Below are 19,757 nucleotides of genomic sequence, written 5' to 3' on the forward strand. Positions count from 1 at the left end.
GAGGAAAGTCCAGAATCAAACAAAATACCAGCAGCTCAGAGTGGAGAGATCCTCTTGCACCTTTGCCCCGAGCCCTGGGCTTGTTGAGGTTTTTGACAGCTGTGTCTTTACCAGGCTCTTACTGCCTTGCAAATGAATATGGTCTTTCTTGTCTTTCTTGTCTTTCTTGTCTGTCTTTCTTTCTTTCTTTCTTTCTTTCTTTCTTTCTTTCTTTCTTTCTTTCTTTCTTTCTTTCTTTCTTTCACTCTCTCTCTCTCTTTCTTTAATGTTTATTTTTGAGAGAAAGAGAGAGAGAGAGAGAGAGAGACTGTCTGACCAGGGGGAGGGGCAGAGAGAGATGGAGACGTGTCAGCACAGAACCTGATGTGGGGCTTGAACCCACAAACAATGAGATCATGACCTGAGCTGAAGTTGGACCCTTAACAGTCTCAGCCACCCAGGTGCCCCACAAGTGTGGTCTTTCCACATGAGTGCTGGTGAAGTCTGATGATTTCATGCTCTATAACTCAGCTTTTCCTTAACCAAATGCAAGACTGTCTATGTAACTTGTTAAGTATCATCTTGTTTATTTTGTTCCATCATGGGGAAATCTTCCAAATATTTTATCCACCTGACAGAATTCTAGCTTTGGGGTTTCTGCAGAATTGATAAATGGGCAACCTGGACCTTTATGCAATATTAAAAAACAAAATGTCAGATGGGACTGGACCAAGAACAGAGCCACGTGGCCCATCATTAGGGACCCTACTCAAGTTTTGGGTGAGGCTGTTCTACAGACTCTAAATGTACTCTATCATTCAGCAAACATTTCTCTATTTCATCCACGAAGCTGTTACAGGAAGTTTTGGTAAAATAATTTCCTGAAATCAAGCTTCACAACGTCTGCTGTGTCCACTGCCACTACAAACCTCATAGCTCCACCCAGAAAAGGAAATGACATTTGTTTTTCACAGCTTCTCAGTAAACACCAGTGGCTCCTCATAATTGCTAATTTTTTTTCTAAATATTCAGTTTCTTTAATAATCCTTTGTAGAATCTTGACAAGGATCAGAATTCCTGTTTCTTTCCCATGTGAAGGGAAAAACAGAAAACAGATTGGCCTTTGGTCTTTGGTTCTGGAATTCTCCATGAGTTTTCAAAGACTGAGGTTATATCTAGCAGTGTTGAACTAAGTGGTTAATTTTAATCATCCAACAAATTCTGATGAGACTATTTTACATGCCTTCTTTCGCCGTGAAATAAACCTACATTCATTGTTCTCTCATTTTTCTCACTGGGATTTCTCCTCCAGAATCATTTCCCTCTTCTAGAGATGTTTAACATTTCTAGATCGAAGACTATTTTCCTTGATAAAGAAAACATAAATGCTGAGAGTTGGAAATTGTGCCTTTTTTCATCCGGAAACATTACACCATCTGCCTGGGTCTCTCCTTTCCTTGTTCTCAATCCAAAAGAAACAGCTTTACAGGCACTATTTTGCTGCCTTTAGAGTACTCTTTTTTTTTTTTTTTTCAGAGTGAGCCTCTTTACTGCATGATACACACTTTAATACTACATTACATGTCCCTTTTTAAATCTCTCTTATGAATCCTTCTAAAATATGATCCATGAGAGAGTAGCCAGTGGAGCCTCACTGATTTCATTGACACTATACTCAATAAACACAAGTTGAACGGAATCATTCCATTCAATTTTCTTTTTTTTTCTTCAATGAAATAATTTACAATAATTTTTTCAGAGTCTGCCTTTCCTCAAGAGTCAAAATCACTCTGGAGGATCTTTGAATATACCACAAATGATCCATTTTCTTGTTGATGGCTATCTAGGTTGCTTTCCATGTTTTGCTCTGGAATACACACCGACGAATGGAATTCTTTAGTATGGTATGTAAATGGTCAGTTTCACAGAAATCAGAAAGCCAAAGTGTTTTCCAAAGAGTGACGACTATTTACATTCCCACTGACATTGAATAAAAAGTGCCCCATGTTTCTTATCCTTGCTACATACTCAGTATTATCAAATTTTGGTAATTTAACGGTTTAAAAGAGTTTCTCATTGTAGTCTTTATTTGCATTTTCCTAATTACTAATGAGCATGAAATATGTTTTTATTATTTGCCTGTTTTTATAAAGGCAAATATTTGCTTGCCTTTTTCTTATTAATTTGTAAGAGTTCTTCACATATTTTGGAACACTGATTGTTTTTTGGTTATATCTGTTGCAAATATATTTTCTGAATTAGTGGCTTTATAGTGTCTATAGACTACCAGCTTGAGGTCAAAAAGATCCTTCTTAACTTTTCAAGTTTCATTTTTCATATTAAAATCTTAGGGGGCTGGGTGACTCAGTCGCCTTAGGTCCTGATCTCACAATTTGTGGGTTCGAGCCCTGCATCAGGCTCTGTGCTGACAGCTCATTCTGTGTCTTCCTCTCTCCCTGCCCCTCCCCCACTTGCTCTCTGTCTCTCTCAAAAATAAACGTTAAAAAATAAATAAAATTAATTTTAAAAACTTTAATCCTTATGAAATTGATTTGTTTGTATGATGTAAGTCTCAATTTTATTTTTTCCCTCGGTTGAAAATCACTTGTCCCAGAATCGCTTATTTCCTATGATCTGCAGAGATACTGTAGGCTCATATCAGGTTTTTGTATATGTGAAATTATGTTTCAGTCTATTGGTAGTTTTCAGTGAAGGATTAAAATTGGCTTCATAAAGGTTGTGTACATTTTTTGTTTGATTTACTTCTAGATGCCATATGTTTTTATGCTAATGTAAGAGCATCTTTTTTCTTTCATTTTTTAATTGGTTTATGCTGAGATCTAGGAATGCAATTGCTTTTTCTATTTTGAGTTTATATCCAATCACTGTCATATAGGCTCTTATTTTCAATAATTTATTTGTGCAATTTGAGGTGCTTTTCACATGGATGATTCTATCATCTAGAAACAACAAAAATTTGTTTCTTCTTTCAATCTTATGCAATTTTTTCCTTGTCTTACTGTACTGGCTAGGGTCCCCTGTACAATGTTGAATAGAAGAGGTAATGGTAGGCATTCTTCTGTTATTTCTGATTTTTAAGGAAATACTACTAACATTTTACCATTCAACAGTGATATTTGCTGCAGCATTTTGGAAGATATTCTTCAAACTAAGAACATTCTATCCTGTTCTAATCCTTTTATGCTGAAAGTTTTTGTCCCGAGTGTTGAATTTTGTCAAATGATACTTTCTTCTTATACTGAAAAGACCATATGGTTTCCCTCTTTCATTTCTTAATATGGTGATTGTTAAATCACCCTTAGGTTGCCAAATTTTAAAATTAATTGCATTAAATACTCATTACATTCTTTTATTTTTTTTGGAATCTGCTATATCTGTGGTTATTTTTGTCCTTTTCATTGCTAATTTATTTATTTCTGTCTTCTGTTTTATTTTATTTATTTTTTCAAGAACAAGGAAGAGAGAGAGGGGGAAGGGAGAACCCCAAGCAGGCTCTGTGCCGTCAGCACAGAGCCCAATGTGGGGCTTGAGGTCACCACCCTAGGATCATGACCTGAGCCAAAATCAATAGTTGGGTGCTCAACCGACTGAGCCTGCCAGGCACCCCTATTTTATTTTTAAAAATCAATTTAATATCATTGCTTCTAGTTTTTCATTAGTCTTTTCAAAGAACCAACATTTGGCTTGCTTGATCCTCTCCACTTTATTATGACTCTCTGTTTCATTTACTTATTAGGCTTATTGTCTTCTTTATTAGGCTTCCTTTTCTTTTTTTAAATTAAGTTAGACACTTAACTCATTAATATTCAGTCTTTCTTCTTTTCTAAAAGGAATATTTAGGGCAATACCTCTCAACACCACTTTCACCGCACCTCTGAGTTTTGATCTACTGTTTTCCTTTTTATATTTAGTATATTTTAAATTTCCAAGTATATTTAGAAATGTCCATTTGATTTTTTCCTTTGATCCATGAGAAGTTTATCTTTTAACTTCCCAAATGCATGGTTTAAAAAACATATCTGTTGCCTATTGAGTTCTAAATTAAGTACATTTTACTTTAGAATGTGTTCTGTAGAGGAGCACCTGGGTGGCTCAGTTGGTTGGGCATTCAATTTTGGCTCAGGTCACGATCTCAGAGTTCTTGAGTTTGAGCTCCGCATTGGGCTCTGTACTGACAGCTCAGAGCCTGGAGCCTGCTACAGATTCTGTGTCTCCAGCCTCTCTGCCCCTCCTCCACTCACACTCTGTGTCTCTCTCTCTCTGTCTCTCAAAAATAAACATTAATTTTTTTTTTAAAAAAGAGAGTGTGGTCTGTATAATTTAGCTTCTCTGAGATTTATTTTATCAACTAATAGAGTCAAGTTTTGTAAATCACCATGTGAACTTGAGAATAAAATATACAGACATATTTTATCTGCTTTTAATATAATTATCTCCATTTTTCTCATTTCTTAAATATTTTTGTTATGGAGGATTTTTTTTTAAATGTTTTATTTATTTCTAGGAGAGAGAGAGAGACAGCGTGAGCAGGGGAGGGTCAGAGAGAGAGGGAGTTACAGACTCTGAAACAGGCTCCCGGCTCTGAGCTGGCAGTCAGCACAGAGCCCGACGCGGGCGCCCAAAAACGGATATATTTTTCATTTCCTGACTCTCCATTTGATTGTCTTAAAAAAAAAAAAAAAGTCCCTAGCCATTTTTCCCTCAACTTTTTATTTGACAAAAATTAAACCTAAAGGATTAAGCATTATATTTAGTTGTTATGTTTCTTTAGTCTCCTTTTATCTAGAACAGTTCCTAGAGTCCAACCCTCCCCCCACCTTTTTTTTTTTTTTATGGCATTCACATTTGCCAGTTATTTTGCAGATTGTCTCTTACTCTGCAATTGTCTGATTATATTCTTATGGTTAAATTCAGGTTAAGCATTTCTGCTGCATGAGTGATGATGTGTCTTTCTTGGTATATCACAGCAGGAAGCTCATGATGTTAAGTTTGACTGTGGTTGCAGTTGGTCAAGGTGAAGGTGGTATTGCCTGTTCATTTTTGTAGTGTTTTCTTTCGGCTCACTCATTTTTATGTGTGAACTATTTCTGTAAATATTTGACACATAGACATAGTATACTCTGTATTTAATCATTAATATAGTGGAAGTTGTTAGCCATTGAAACATGTTGTTTTTGCCATTCTTAGTGACTCACTCCCTTGTGTTTTGGATGATTATTTATTATCACTTACTGGTTTATTGAACTTAAATTGTCTGAAGCCTGAGAGCATAAACTGAAGCATGGGCTCTTTCATAGAGCATCTATACTTGTTTTTCAGGGAGTTAAAGGAACTGGCACAATGCGGGACTCTTTGAGGTTAGCTTCCCTACTTTAGTCCCAAGGTTTAGCCTTTAAAACCACTGATATTTATCCTCAAGGCAACCCTAGATTTCTTTTCTATGCTTCCTTCCTTCCTTCTTGGCACACGAAAGTTTCAGCATACTTTTCTTTTACTCATCCTTGCCCTTCTTGGCCCTGAGAGGTTTACCTCACTTACTTGAGAGAGCCTCACAATGATTTTGAAAGTATACTGGTTGTGGTGAACGAGCTTTTGTAGGATCTAGTCCACAGTTCTGCTGCTCTGTGCTTTTTGGGAACTGTGTTCTGTATTTGACCAAGTCGGCCATTTGGCAATCTAGTTTCAAATGTTCTTCCAGGTAAAATCATTATGACGATGTTTTTTAAATCTGAGGGTTGCAAAATTAACTTTATGGGTCAGAACAAGCACTAAAAATAAGACAGAACGGAAAGTACTAGTCTTTTACATGTAGCAAAATTCCGTATTTTTTCTGGATGAATGTTTTCAGTTATATATTTATTTGTACTAATTTGTGATAGAAAATGCATTTCTTGCTGCTGTCATGGTAGTTTTTGTGTAAGGCAATGCTCTAGGGCCTCTGAGACCTCGATGCCCCAGGAACCCATGCAGTGGAGAGGACCCAAGGCCTCTTCAGGAAGAGAATCTCAGTCTCACCCTCAGTGGGCCCATCTTTGTTATAAGGCCACTAGCCTTGTATGGAGGGGCCCCTGAGGCTGGAATCAGAGGTGGACACCTAATAAGCAGACGATCTTTATTTGTTGAGTAAGGCTTGGGTCTGGGGCAACTTGTACCATGCTGCCTTCCTGCTGTTGGCTGGGCAACAGCCAACAAAACTAACACTTGTGGCCAACCCATCCAAATTCCTTGCCTGTTTAGCCATCACCTTTGGAGTCTTGCTCCTCTTGGCCATTTTCTACGAATCGCATCAGGCTTCAAACTCAAAAGTGTCTGATTCCAACGTCTGTGTTCTTTTAAGGACACCTCATTGTTATATTTTCAAGGAAAGTATTATTCCTTCTGTTCCTCAGCACCAGTCAAGACAAAAACCACAGAGTGCATGCCAAACTACTTCCCTCTTCCTGGCTAGGTTTCCATTGCAATTTCTTGCCATAACATGTGCTCCTGCTGCCACCTACTGGCAGCCTCACCCATCCTGCTATTTCTTTGTAAACTCCATCTTTGTGAGGGCGAAGCCATCTGGCTCTTAAAAAAAAAAAAGCAAGACGCTCAATGCAGACAACCAGCTAGTAAGCCTTTCTGAAAAGTCGGTAACACTATAAGGGAAAAGTAATTCCCATATACCTCCCCTAGGGACAAATCTTTTCTCCTTCCAAGCTGCTCTCAAGTTTTCATCAGATTTTACCTGCCTCCAGGTATTAAAGCACAGATTCTGTTACCCACATCACCTAAATCTGGATGCTGGTCTCTCGCAAAACTGGGAAATTCCATAGCCTTAGCACTTAACCTGGACCACCTCACTGACAACAAATCAATAAGTAACAGGGCCTTGACCAAGAAGAATCGAAGTGGCTGGTTTTCCTCGTGGGGGTGGGGGTGGGGGGCAATCAGGCTCCTGCACATCCTGGTCCTTTACTCTGGGCACCTAGGGCCACCAGGGGAATCCATGCCCTTTTTCAAGGACATCCATCCATCCATAACACTTCTCCCCACCTCCCAGCACACACCCTACAGGACATCGTGACTCGCCATCTAGGGCGGATTGTTGGATTTTTGTTCTTCTTTGTTTCCCCTTCCTTGACAAAATGAGGAACAACCCTTGCCGCGGGTGGGGGAGTTTATTTCTGACTGTTGGGGAGAAAGAAAGGAGGAATTGTTGTCACGACAATTAGAAGCTCGTCAAAGCTTCATTTTGCTCATCAGACATCATTGCCCTCCGTCCTGCACCCCCGCATGTTCCTCTAATTCAATGCCCGCCTAATGAATAACTCCTAGGAACAAAAGAGCCTTTCAGGCAGGCGCACGTAATTATTAGAGGAACCTTGCATTACTGTCACAGACTACTCATGTTTTCAGGCCTGTCTCTAAATTTGGTTATTCACAACCTTTATAGCTCAATATTATTGCCTAACTGTGATCATTTTCTAATTATCCTAATAATACCTATTAAATAATTCCCATTGAATCACTTGAACCAGAGCAGCACAGGCCAGCTCAAATACAACTTAACCTAATAAGCATTGGTCATTCATTAAGCACCAGGGCAATCTCTTAAAGGGGCTGAATAGAATATTAAACTGCAAAGGAATATTATTATTGCACAAATGTTATTATAAGTTAGAGTGTATTAATTTTGATGCCTGGTTTGCACATCTTCCATTTGGTTTCCTTCGGGGCCACTCTCCTCGACTGGACTCTTCCAGGCTCCAGCCCCGTGTTGATCTGTATCTGTCACCCACACAAGGACAATCAAGGGGGGAAAGGCCCAATAACTGAACAGGGGAATTCAATTACTAAGGATGTAAAGGGAATGAAGGGAATCTATCTTCTGGCTGGGCTGACACACCTTTGAAAACACCACAAGTTGACTTTCTTCAGCCGATAGTGTAAAATACCCTTTCTTTAAGCTTGGGGGAGAGGGAGATTTTCAGAAGCTTTGAAAATTTGGTTTCTGGAATTTAAATTTCAAGCAGTAAAGATGAGTGAGTCAATTCTTTTTTTGTTGTTTTAATACTTTAAAACAATTTTAATGTTTATTCATTTTTCAGAGACAGAGTATGAGTGGAGGAGGGGCAGAGAGAGAGGGAGACATAGAATCTGAAGCAGGCTTCAGGCTCTGAGCTGTCAGCACAGAGCCTGACATGGGGCTTGAACTCACAGACCACTGTGAGATTATAACCTGAGCTGATGTCAGATGCTTAACCGACTGAGCCACCCAGGTGTCCCAAATGACTCGGTTAACAGTGTATGTGTGCCGATGGATCCTTAAGAATGCTTTGTAAAAACGACATCGGGAGGCATCTGTTGAAGGTCTGCAGCATGGTAGACGCTCTCGGAGGCGATTTGCCAACCAATGCCCTGAATTCTCAAAATGACCTGGTAATGTGAGGATTATTAGCTCCATTTTTGGCATAAGGAATCTGCGCTGTGAAAGGTTAAGTGATTCTTCCAAGGTCACACAGCGTAAGTGCAACAGAGCAGAATCTGAACACAGGCTCGTTGATGCCTACTATCCTACCATGCCAACCTGCCTCACCAGCAAATGGAAATATGCCTAGCTTTGTTGGTTTATCCTTTTCATTTCTAAGGCTTTCGCTGAAATCTGTAGATGCCCAAAAACCAGCACAGAGCCTTCTCGATGGGGAATATGGCCATGTGTCAAACGAAGGCACTTCATTTTACTGAAAGTCCCAATAACAGCTGTAGAGACAGGCAGTGTCTCTTACTGCAAGCAAGAGACAGTTATTATATTTGTAAAGAAGTCTGTTCCTGATGGGCGGATTAGTGCATTGCAAGGAAATGCACAGTGTATTTTAGAAAGAAAAGGAACAAATGCTTACCGATCATCTGTCCTGTGCCACGTGCTGTGCTGGGATTTCCCCATAAATTGTTTCAGCCCATCCTCATCATAAATCCAAGAAACGGGTCTGCTGATCACCCTCACTTTATAAACTGGGCTCCGAGGCATAAAGTCAGACCCCAACATTTCGCTGTTACTCAGAAACAAGCTAGCCACGCAGTTGCTAAAGCTAACACCGCAGGGCCCCTCACTTGATTGAGCCTTGCAAAGCTGTGGGAGCCACCCTCATAATTTTGCTTGCGTGACTTTGTACAAACTTCAGGCCTCGCAAAATCTGGGTCTGCCCCTGCTGATATCATCACTCTCAAATAGCTGAGCTTTTAAGAGAATTGAAATCCTAACCTTCCGCCATGTTGTTTAACAAGTAAGATGTTTACACAATCGCATGCAGAGATCTGTTTGCACGCAGTGTCTGGTTGTATCCGAAGTGCAGAAGGCTAAAGACATCGCATCCAAAATTGAAAGAGACAATATTATGTCCCACCCACTAACTCTAAGGGCCTCTCCAATTCATTAGCTGTAAAGTGGTGCTGGGGTGGCTTCCAAAAAAATGTAGGTTTCTTTAAGCCATCCCTCACCGTGGAATCCATGGCTGTGTCCTTATTTATTGAGGCACTTCACATCTTCTGGAACAATGTCCCTCTTCTAGAACAATCTCCTCAACTCACTAGTTAACTCCTATCCCTCTTCTGGTTCTCGTCGTAATGGATTGTCCCTTCCAGGTGATTAACCTGAGCGTGCTTCTCCCCAAGATCAGTTAGGAAGTCTGTGATTGTGTTCCCATGCCCCCTCCCTGAACGCTTGTTCCTATTGCAGAACTTGTCTTCCTTTATTGTCGTTTATTTATGTACATGTCTGCGTCCTTCAATGGACCACGAACTTCTCAAAGGCGGAAACTGTGCCATGCTCATCATTATAGACCCACTGTCTTCATGTCTCCCGCAGGGTAGGTCTTCACCAGATGAATTCTGTTTGGATCTAAGATCTGAAGCTATTGGTGGGATAGTTAACCATTTCTTGTACCAGGCAACATGTCAATTTATTATCTTCATATGAATACATTATTTTATTTTATTTTTTATGTTTATTTGTTTTGAGAGAGAGCGAGCATGCAAGCAGGGAAGGGACAGAGAGAGAGGGAGAGACAGAATCCCGAGCAGGGTCTGCACTGTCAGCCTGGAGCCTGATGTGGAGCTCAGTCTCACAAACTGTGAGATCATGACCTGAGCCAAAATTAAAGTCTAACACTTAACCAAATGATCCACCCAGGCGCCTCTCTTCATATATATTTTTTATACATAATTTCTTCTTTAATCTTTATATCGGTTCTGAAGGAAACCACAAATATCCCCATTTTAGAAAAGAAAACGAAAGTTCATAAAAGTTTAGAATGACCCAGCCCAAGGTACACAGCTACGAAAGGGAGGAATGAAGACTTGAGTCCAAGTCTGGACTTTGATCGCTCCCCACTTTGCTGGAACACCCCCACAACGCCTGGATTGCAAAGAGCACACGCACTTGCATAAGTGAGGCCAGGCAGGCCAGAAACCCAGCGACAAGGCCACAGCTGACCAGTGTCCTGGGAATTTCAAACTGACCACGAGTTTGATTTGGGAAGTGTGCCGCAGTTGTGGCCTTAGCGCTGCAGGCCCACAGTAACCATTCCGCAGGGTGACGAGGTCTCCGTGTCTAGCCCACATGGTTAGACGGGCACTACTGTGGCCCAGGCCCGCCTCTCTGATCTGCGGGGCTGCCTACCTGCTTCCCCTCTCAGCGCCTTCTCCAGTCGCACGCCTCGGATCTCGGAAGCCCTCTGCCGCTCCTCCACCTCCTCCAGCTGCCTCTGGATGGCCTGCAATGTCAGGATTGTTCGTCACATGGGGACTCCTGAGGCACCAAGTTGCAGGAAGGGGTCAACTCTACCACTTACTTTTCAAGTAGAAGAGGCCCTGTCCCCTGTGGTGCCTGTCCTTAGGTCAGGACCTCTGAATTCCCAAATAGCTAGATCCTGATGTCTCCCTTCTTTGGCGTGAACACATAAAGCAAGGAGTCTGTACGAAGGCTCGATCCGCCCCCGAGGAGACATGAGAATAGTCCTCTTGGACCAGGCCAACCACACAGAAGTGCTCTCAGGCAGGGGATGCTGGGCTAGATGGGCGGTTCCCATGCCTCAAGGACTCTTGGCCTCTGAGTACGGACGTGGCAGCTACAGAGTGGCAGCTACTACTCAAAGGAGGATGAGGCTCTGGGAGCAAATGGAGAGCATAGTCACATTCCATTTTCTCAAGAACCAGAAGATACCTCCCAAGAAGTCTGTCTGGAGCAGGAGACCCCGAGCCGACTCCTGGGCCTTGGTGCTCCTTGCTCGGTTTGTCCAGCGCCTGTCCTCATCTATAGATCGTACCCATTCTTTCACCGAACCACAGGGCTGCCACCTGGGGACCTCTTAAGGTGGATATGTACGGCGGCCATTACCAGCAGATTATTAAGACAAGACCCACGATGTTTATCCCATTAGGGGACAACCTCACACCTTCCCTAGTTAACATTTGGAGTCATGACTGGGTTTGCTTTGACACCTCTATTTTCCCAACTGGCTAGTTCTCTCCTGTCCGTATTAGGAAGGGACGTTAAGGGACAGCCTTTTCCCACATACATTTTGTTCCCCCTCAATTTTCTCTGCCTTCCTGTGGCACGTTGCCGAGAAGGCACAGCCCCGGGCAGGACAGACTTCGCACCTGGCAGAACAGGTAAATGAAAGGAACTGGCAGCTGTCTGGGCAGGCAGAATGTGTGTGTCCCTCTCCCTCCAGCCCACTGCGCCTCTGTCTCGCCCCCTCTCCTCCTAACCTCCACATTTTCCCAGTCACCCCTGCATTCAGAGTACAATCTCTGAAGGGCCTCGGAGCCTGTGAAGAGGCGCGAGTGGGGATCGGGCCCAAGCACCCACCTGACCCCACTAAGGGTGTTCAAGTGCCAGTGTCTAACCTAAAATCAAAGTAGACAGGAACTCTGTATAACACTCCTGTGATTTTGTGCCCCCTGCCTCTCTTAAAGACAATTATATGTTTAAAAATTCATCTCTTGATGGCATGGCATAGAATCGCGAACGGACGGGAAGCATTTAAATGACTTCAGAACTGACTTTAGTGCATCTCTGGCTTTGTGGTTGTTACAGACTCAATTGTGACCTCCACCCCCACCCCCACATTCATATCCTGAAGCCCTAACCCCAATGTGACTGTATTCCTTTAAATAAGTAATTAAGGTCAAATGAGGTCATAAGGCCCCTAATGCAGTTAGCACTGGTGACCTTATGGGAAGAGGCAGTGACTCTGTCTGGGTGCAGAAGGAAGGCAGCTGTCTCCAGGCCAGGAAGAGAGGCTACACAAAAAAAACAGTCCTGAAGGTACCTTCATCTTGGGCTTTTGGACTTCAGAATTATGAGAAATACATTCCTGTTTTTTAAGCCACGTATTTTATGTGATGATGTTATGGCCACCTGAGCGGACTACGGCAGCGGTCGTTTTTTGGAAACCAAGGGTGAAAATCTTGAAGACTAACAAGGGCTGCTGTGAGCGCTAACAAATGGGAACTCCAGAGGCGTCATGGTTCTGGAGGGAGAATGTGAGGAGGGGGTTGCTGGGTCTGCCAATCTGCACCATAGAGACCGACCTTGTTCTCCCAAGGGAAAGTTACAGTGTTTCAAGGAAACCTGCTTCAGAAGTTGACAGAGGACAGAGACTGTGGGGATTTTCCATGTCCGCTAGGTGACAGGGGTGGCTCTCTCATGAGTCGCTATGAAGGGTAAAGGAATTTGACTTCCTTCCTCAACAGGACTACATGGCCAGAGAGAGTAATGGCAGAAAGAGATATAAGGGTACTCTGCATGAACACGATTGGTCATTCTAAGCCCTTCTGTCCTAAAACCCCATTGTTCTTCAAGGCTAAGGTCTGGGGTCCTCGGGGAGATGGAGAATGCTTGACTCTCTGCTTCTCTTGGCTGTCTGTGACAGAAGTGGGCAGACCAACCTGGGCAGGAATGTGTAGAGCTCACAATCAAATGAGGGAATCTATATTGGAATGCTAGATGCTCATGATTTTGACGAACCTTGGAGTAGAGACAGCTTCTAATAGTTGTCAGTTCAGCAGGGACACTGTCAGGAAGTCAGGGGAAGGTTGTATCCTCACAGGAGACAAAACTAAGTCACTGCTATGTGGTATTAGGGCTTGGGATGGGTCCCAAGGCCACGGGTCACCTGTCATTCCAGCCTCACTTTGCAGGACACATGTTTGCAAATAGAAAGGCAGCTGAGGGGAGGTGGGGGGGGGGGCAGCTCAATTCCTCAGCTCTCCAGGCCTCAGAGTCCAACCAGGCATTGAGTTAAGACTTTTAGAATGGCCACAAATCTGGTCATTGAAAAGAGAGAGACTGACCTTTTCCCCAGCCCATCTCCCCCAGTAAAATACAGACTTCCAAAGGGCTTTCCAATCCAATTACCAGGTCCCAGGCCCCAGGCTCACTCATTCATGTCAAGTTTGTATTCTGACCTGAGCTTTATGAAGTCTTTTCAATTCTTCTTGCTTAACCAATTGTTTTATTGCGTTCTTCAGCTTCCTTCTTCTAAGTGTCTTCCTCTCCTAAAAAAAAAAAAAAAAAACACCAATAGAAAAGAAAAAATATATTTGAGAAAAATGGGGTTGAAATTTTAAAAATAGTGACACAAGCTTCTACTTTTCCCACTAGAGCCACTGCTTAGCTTCTAGAATGATGTTCTGATAGAACTCCCAGCAATGATGGAATATCTATGTCTGTGCTATCTAAAATATGGAAGCCCCTAGCCACATGTGGCTATTGGACATCTGAAATGAGGCTAGCATGAATAAGAAATTGAATTTTAAATTTCATTTCATTTTAATAAATTTAAATAGCCACATATGGCTAGTAGGTGCCAGATTGGGAAGTGTGTGTACGTGTGTGTGTGTGTGTATGTGTGTGTGTGTGTTGGAGAGTGTGTATATGTAGATGTGTAGGGGGCAGTGGCTTTATAGAGAGTTGACTTGGTTCCCCTGAGGAAAAGAATAACATAAAAATTATACTCTACACAGATGTTACCACAGGCCCAAGAGGGATGAGCCAGGGAGGGTAACATACACACAGACACACACACACACACACACACACACACACACACACACAAACACACACACACCATGAAAACGATTTAACAATTTTAAAGTCCTTAGGTTGGGTCTACATTGCCTACTTGTACCTGGGAATAGAGGAAGGTATCTAAATAATCCAAATACAAGTATTTCTTGGATTGAGGTAGGCATAAGACCACTTCCCTTTCCTACTTCACTTTGCTTGTACAAATATGTCGTCAATATCACTGGGTTTTGTGTGTGCCTACGCTTGTAAAATCAAGAACCCTCAAAATCAATGGATGAAAATAGATGTCTGGATCTTGACAATGTCACTTCCAGCTTTTAAACACCAGAGTAAGGAGAAAGTAACGGTGCGGCCAGCTCCACATACTGGAAAGCGGAGAAGACACTTCTGGTTAGAGAAACATCAGAGTACTGGCTGAATGCTGGGCCCAGGCACCATGCAAAGCTGGCATCAAATCCCAGCTGAGCTGTGAGAGTTTCAGCATGTCACACAACTTTCTGAACTTCAGTGCCCTCTTCAGAGTAAAGGAAATGATTTAGAGCCCACCTGGTAGGGATGTTATAAGAATTGATTGAGAGAGGTGCCTGGGCGGCTCAGTCAGTTGAGTGTCTGACTCTTGACTTCTGCTCAGGTCATGATCTCACAGTTCATGGGATAGAGCCCCGCTATAGGTTCTGGGCTGATACCACAGAGCCTGCTCAGGATTCTCTCTCTCTCCCCCTCTCTCTCTTCCCCTTCCCCACTCACATTGTCTCTCAAAAATAAACAAATAAACAAAAAAGAACTAATTGAGAGAATATCGGTCATGCCCTTTGTAGAATACTTGAAAAAGATATTGGATAAGTACTCAACTAATACCATGATTTTTATTATTAAGTGGCATGATTATTGATTATCATGTTATAAATCAGCATGATTATAATTTACTAAAATCAACGCATTTTTCATACACGTGTGCATGTATATGTAATATACACATATAAGTATATAGAGATACATGTATATCCTATATACACAAAGTAAATGTTTAAACTGGACTAGTTCTACTATGAGTTTGTCTTTTCTGAGTATACTTATCCACTTTCTACATATTAAGATGAAGATTAGAGCATGCTAAAGATTTCCTTTTAATGCCTGCAGAAACAAATATGGAATTAAAAATTTGTTACAGCTAGCCTGGTGCCTGGGCAATTCAATAAATGGTTGGACTAACTGTTTGCCCATTAAAGGGATTATAAACCGACAAGGGAAGAATAGACCTAATAGGCCCACCCCAGATACTGCCAGAGGAATCCAGGTCCACGACAGAGGTCAGAGATTATGCCTGAAAAGCGTGTGCATTGCCAGGGCCTCGTGAATCCTGGTCATTCAGTCCCCTATTCCGTGGGTATGTATGGGAGACCATCACATTCCTCAGACAGTCAGCTTTGAGGCTTCAGAGTGTCTACAGATGATCAGTGAAAACATTCAGGATGAAATTTCCTTTTTCTAGAATTCTCTTTGGGATCTAGAGTCCTAAAGATCTTCTTCACTCTTGGAAGGAAATTTTAGCTCTCAGGACTCAAACTTATTCCATATCAGATCATCTCTATTTCTATGAGATAGCTTCCAGATTTACCATCCATCACTCTTAACAGGGGGTCTGGGCCACTGAGATGGGGGAATCTCACCATTAGGCAGCCTTTTCTGGAAAGGTTAGGATGGAGGGGCATGGCAGAGATCACTGGTAGTTGTCATCTAGATACTGTCTAACTCAAAGACTCACAAATATCTCTTCAGCTTCCATTATATTAATTTACATAATAAATCCCAGCACATCCTAAGTGCTATGTGGCAGATATTATACTGATTACTTCACATACATCATCTCACTTATTCCTCAAATTACACTTACATTACGAATAAGGCAATCAAATCTTGGAGTTAAATAACTTGCCCAAGATGGCACCATTAGTAATTGGTACAGCCGGGAGTTAAGCCCAGGGAGCCTGAATCCAATGTCCATGTTTTCATCTGGTCTATACTGCTTTTCCTATGCCAAATATTGTACAGACACATCGAAGACCCCTGCCTTATAGAAATGTCAAAGTGTCCCCCTACACTAAGACCATTTAATGTAATTTTAAGGTGGCAGGGGTGGGGGTGGGGGGTGCCTTGACAGCATCCTAACACTTTTCCAAGCAGTGGAGCCAAAACCTTACTGCTTCATCAAGAGTTAGTGACCCAGAACCTGGAGGAGGAAAGAAAGTCATTACTGACTTTTATTAACAGATGTTGACATATAAAAGAAGGATGATTTATTAACAAATGCTCATATAGCCTTATGATGTGCCAGGCACGGTCTTTATATCCTCAGTGGTGACAATGACAGCACAGAGAGAAAAGGAAAAAGAGGCTCGGGGCAGGGTGCCTGGGCAAGGGAGTCAGTCGGTTGAGTGTCCAACTCTCTATTTCAGCTCAGGTCATGGTCTTGCGGGTTTGCGGGTTCGAGCCCTGCATCAGGCTCTGCGCTGACAGTGTAGAGCCTGCTTGGGATTCTCTCTCCTCCCCCTTCTCTCTGCCACTCTCCCGCTCCCACCCCCTCTCAAAATAAATAAATAAACTTTAAAAATATTTTTGCAAAAGACAAGGAAGGAAAGACAAAGGACAGAGAAAAGGAGAGGTCTGGCAGGACCAAGGACCAGCTGCCCGCCCCTGTCTCCCAGGCCCAGGCATGGTTTGGGAGGCGAGGTGGAGAGAGAGCCTAAGCAAAGGGAAGAGGTGGGCTATGCACATCCCGTGTCCAGTTTCCTGTGCAAAGCTTCATTTGAACTGACGTGGGCTCTGTGCCGAGTGGCTGGGGCACACCTATACGGGAAAGAAGAGATAAAGAAACCAGGGTGGGGGGAGGAAACCCTTGTTCCTTCAGGGTGAGCCCTTGGAAAGGAGTAAAGAACCTTCTGGCCAGCTTCCCTCCATGTAAGAGTGGTCCGAAGCCAGGTGAAGCAGGCAAGCCTTTCCACAGGGTAAGCTTAAGTGCTGACAGGCTGTGTTCTGGGCCAGCAGGAGGACAAGGAGCTACTTGCAAGGCTTGCCCTAGATCTCATGATCTTGCTATTTGATGTGTTTGGACCATTCCATTCTTATTCTCCGTGAGTGCTGGACTGGCCGCCGGAATGGCTGATGAATGTTCCTACTCATTTGAATACAGGGTCGCTTAAAGGGATGAGAGAGGGACAGTAAAGAAACCCCAGGAAGTCAACATAACACACCAAATTCATTTGTGTTGAGTGCTGAACTCATCAGAGATGCCCCAAGAAAGGAGAAACCCATACATATTCTCTTTCATTCGCATGCCCTTTCTCCCTCCCTCTTACGTTCTTTCCCTCTGTTTGTCCCTCTCTTCCCCTCACCCCTCTCACGCCATGTCCCAGCGCCCCTCCTGACTTGCTCTAAGCTGGGCCACAGAAGGGCTGGAAACCCCGAGTGACTTGAGATGGCGCCAAAGCTCCTCATGCCAGATATGGAAAAGTTGAGTCTGAGTAAATAAATGTGGTTCTCTCCCCTTCTCCTCAGATCCCCACTGCTCCAAAAAATAAACACTGTTAGCACAGTGAACTGCTTCTCTGTCCTCCTGGAAAGCGTGTTTGGTCCAGCCATTCATGCACCAGTCCCGGTGAAAATGCTCCAGGCCCCGAGGATAAAGAAAACAACCGCGAGACTTGGTCGTGGGATGTGCCTTCATGTACGTGACATACAGACACACTGAAGGACACACAACCATGTTTGTGCCTCTAAATCTATGGGCATGGGAGTTGTTTCCCAGAACTCTTCCTTAAGCAAAGAGAAGAAGGGCCATGTCCCCGGCCAGCACGCAGCTAGCCCCTTCCACATCAGGGACCCTTGGAGATCCGGATCTACGTGCATCTGCATGGTCCGTTTCCTATTTCTGATGAGAATAAACATAACATTTTCCATGCAATCTGCCTCTAGTGCTTCTTCAACGAAGCTGTGTTTCCCCCAGGGAAATATGCATCTGCTTGTTGTAATTTTTTCGATGGTTTGCTTGTTGGACCACATATTAAACCCACTTTAAGAGCTGCAGTCACCAAATGATTTTAAGTAAATATGTCTGGTTTTTTTTTTCCTGCCAGCTGGAGTCTCGAAGAAAGGCAAGCTTCTAAAAGTTAAAAAAAAAAAAAAGATAATTCTCAGGGTGTTGCAGGTAAAGAGCGGTTGCTGTCAGATGCAATGAAACGCGATCCTCCAACGCAACCACTGCAGCTGGGGCCCACATGGGGTCTGGAATCGGCATGGTGAATGGCTCCCATAAGCCAAGGCCCTTTTTAGTTTGCCAAGTGGTGTTACCTTTGGCTGCAACGAAGGCTGGGGATGAAAATCTTCATCTCCAGAGGAGGAGCTGGTGGAAGAGGTAGAAGAGGCAGCCTCCGTCACCTGCACTCGGAGAGGGATGTGTTTGGGACCTGAAACGGGAACAGAAGAACTCACTGAACTCTCCGCTTCTTTTCTGCTTCCAGACCCAAAGCTGCTTCTCCCTCCTCCCTTCTTCCCCTCATCCCCTTCCTCTCTGCCCTTCCCTCACTCAGTGCACCTGCCGTGAGCAGGAGGAGGCAGTACCTAAGGGCAACTGGAAATTTGGCCCTCCACGTTAATTACATTTCTGGGTCCCTGCCAAGAGCTTTGCAGCTCTTTCATATTAAAAAGAAAAGGTATTATGCAGAAATCAATTAATTCCTTAAACACCATTTATATGGTGTGTTGCTGAGAATGCATTTAGAGATGAAATCTATTATTAAAATCCTTGTCTGAAGTTAGCTGAGTTACCTAAATGCTCGTGTAAGGTTCGTTCTGCAGAGTAATTGAATGCAAAAAAGTCGGAGCCAGCTCTTAAACAAATCGCCCTTCTGTGGCTCACAGCATCTGGCACCCATTTTTACTACATGACATCTGCTCAATGTAAAAGAGCTGGCGTCAGAATGTCTGGTCATAGAAAAAAAAAATCCCAAATGTAATCAGAAGCAAAAGGACTCTAAGCCTAAGGTTTTATCACATAGTCTCATGCAACATAAATATTTCATTAATTATGGCTAAACAAATGCCACTTTTATTTTCCCAACTTGCAGATATTATCACATCATCGAAGTGATGATTCAAATGCCAGGAAAGGGACTGTAAGATAGGGAGGGCTCAACAATGCAGGGCCCACGGGAGAGTGGAAGGCGAGGAGATACGCCAATCTCTGAACAAGAGGTGGATGGTTAGAAGCAGCAAAGGGCCCATGGGCGCTAGGATCTCTTTGTGATCTGGCTGGGGACCATGTGGGGTGAAGTCTTCCAGGTGCCACAGGAGGCTTTTATTCTTCTCAGCAAGAACATCTGCCCCTGAACATCATCCTGATGCAGAGTTAACGAGTAACGTCTGGATGAACCCACCCTGGACCCCGACTATCAGAACCAGCGAGGACTCCATGTTGGGAAATGGAGGAATCTTTTGTGGTGGCAGCTTGTATCTGAATAGAAATATGTGTTGGGTGGGGAGGGGGAAGAAGAAGCGATTCCGTGTGACTAACATTCTCTCTGGCCTGTCATTTCATCCCCACAATTTTCAACTAATTACCCCAGTGGAAGAGGCCCAGTTAAAAAAAAAAACAAAAACAAAAACAAGGGAAATTTTAACCTCCAGGGGC

The 19,757-nt window shown here is 43.1% G+C and overlaps 1 protein-coding gene across 1 annotated transcript in view; it reads right to left on the minus strand.

Moving 5' to 3' along the window:
- The window catches only part of MICALCL (MICAL C-terminal like), a 56,702-nt gene that overhangs the window by 15,055 nt on the left and 21,890 nt on the right, over positions 1–19,757 (minus strand). Inside the window, exons 6-8 of the mRNA XM_039240907.1 lie at positions 18,419–18,534; positions 13,450–13,539; positions 10,658–10,751 (exon numbers count right to left, since the gene is read on the minus strand). Of these exons, the coding sequence (XP_039096838.1) occupies positions 10,658–10,751; positions 13,450–13,539; positions 18,419–18,534 (300 nt within the window). The remainder of the gene's footprint in view (positions 1–10,657; positions 10,752–13,449; positions 13,540–18,418; positions 18,535–19,757) is intronic.

Source organism: Hyaena hyaena, unplaced genomic scaffold (genome assembly GCF_003009895.1).
Source record: "Hyaena hyaena isolate Hyena2069 unplaced genomic scaffold, ASM300989v1 scaffold_183, whole genome shotgun sequence".
In the NCBI taxonomy this organism is placed as follows: Eukaryota; Metazoa; Chordata; class Mammalia; order Carnivora; family Hyaenidae; genus Hyaena; species Hyaena hyaena.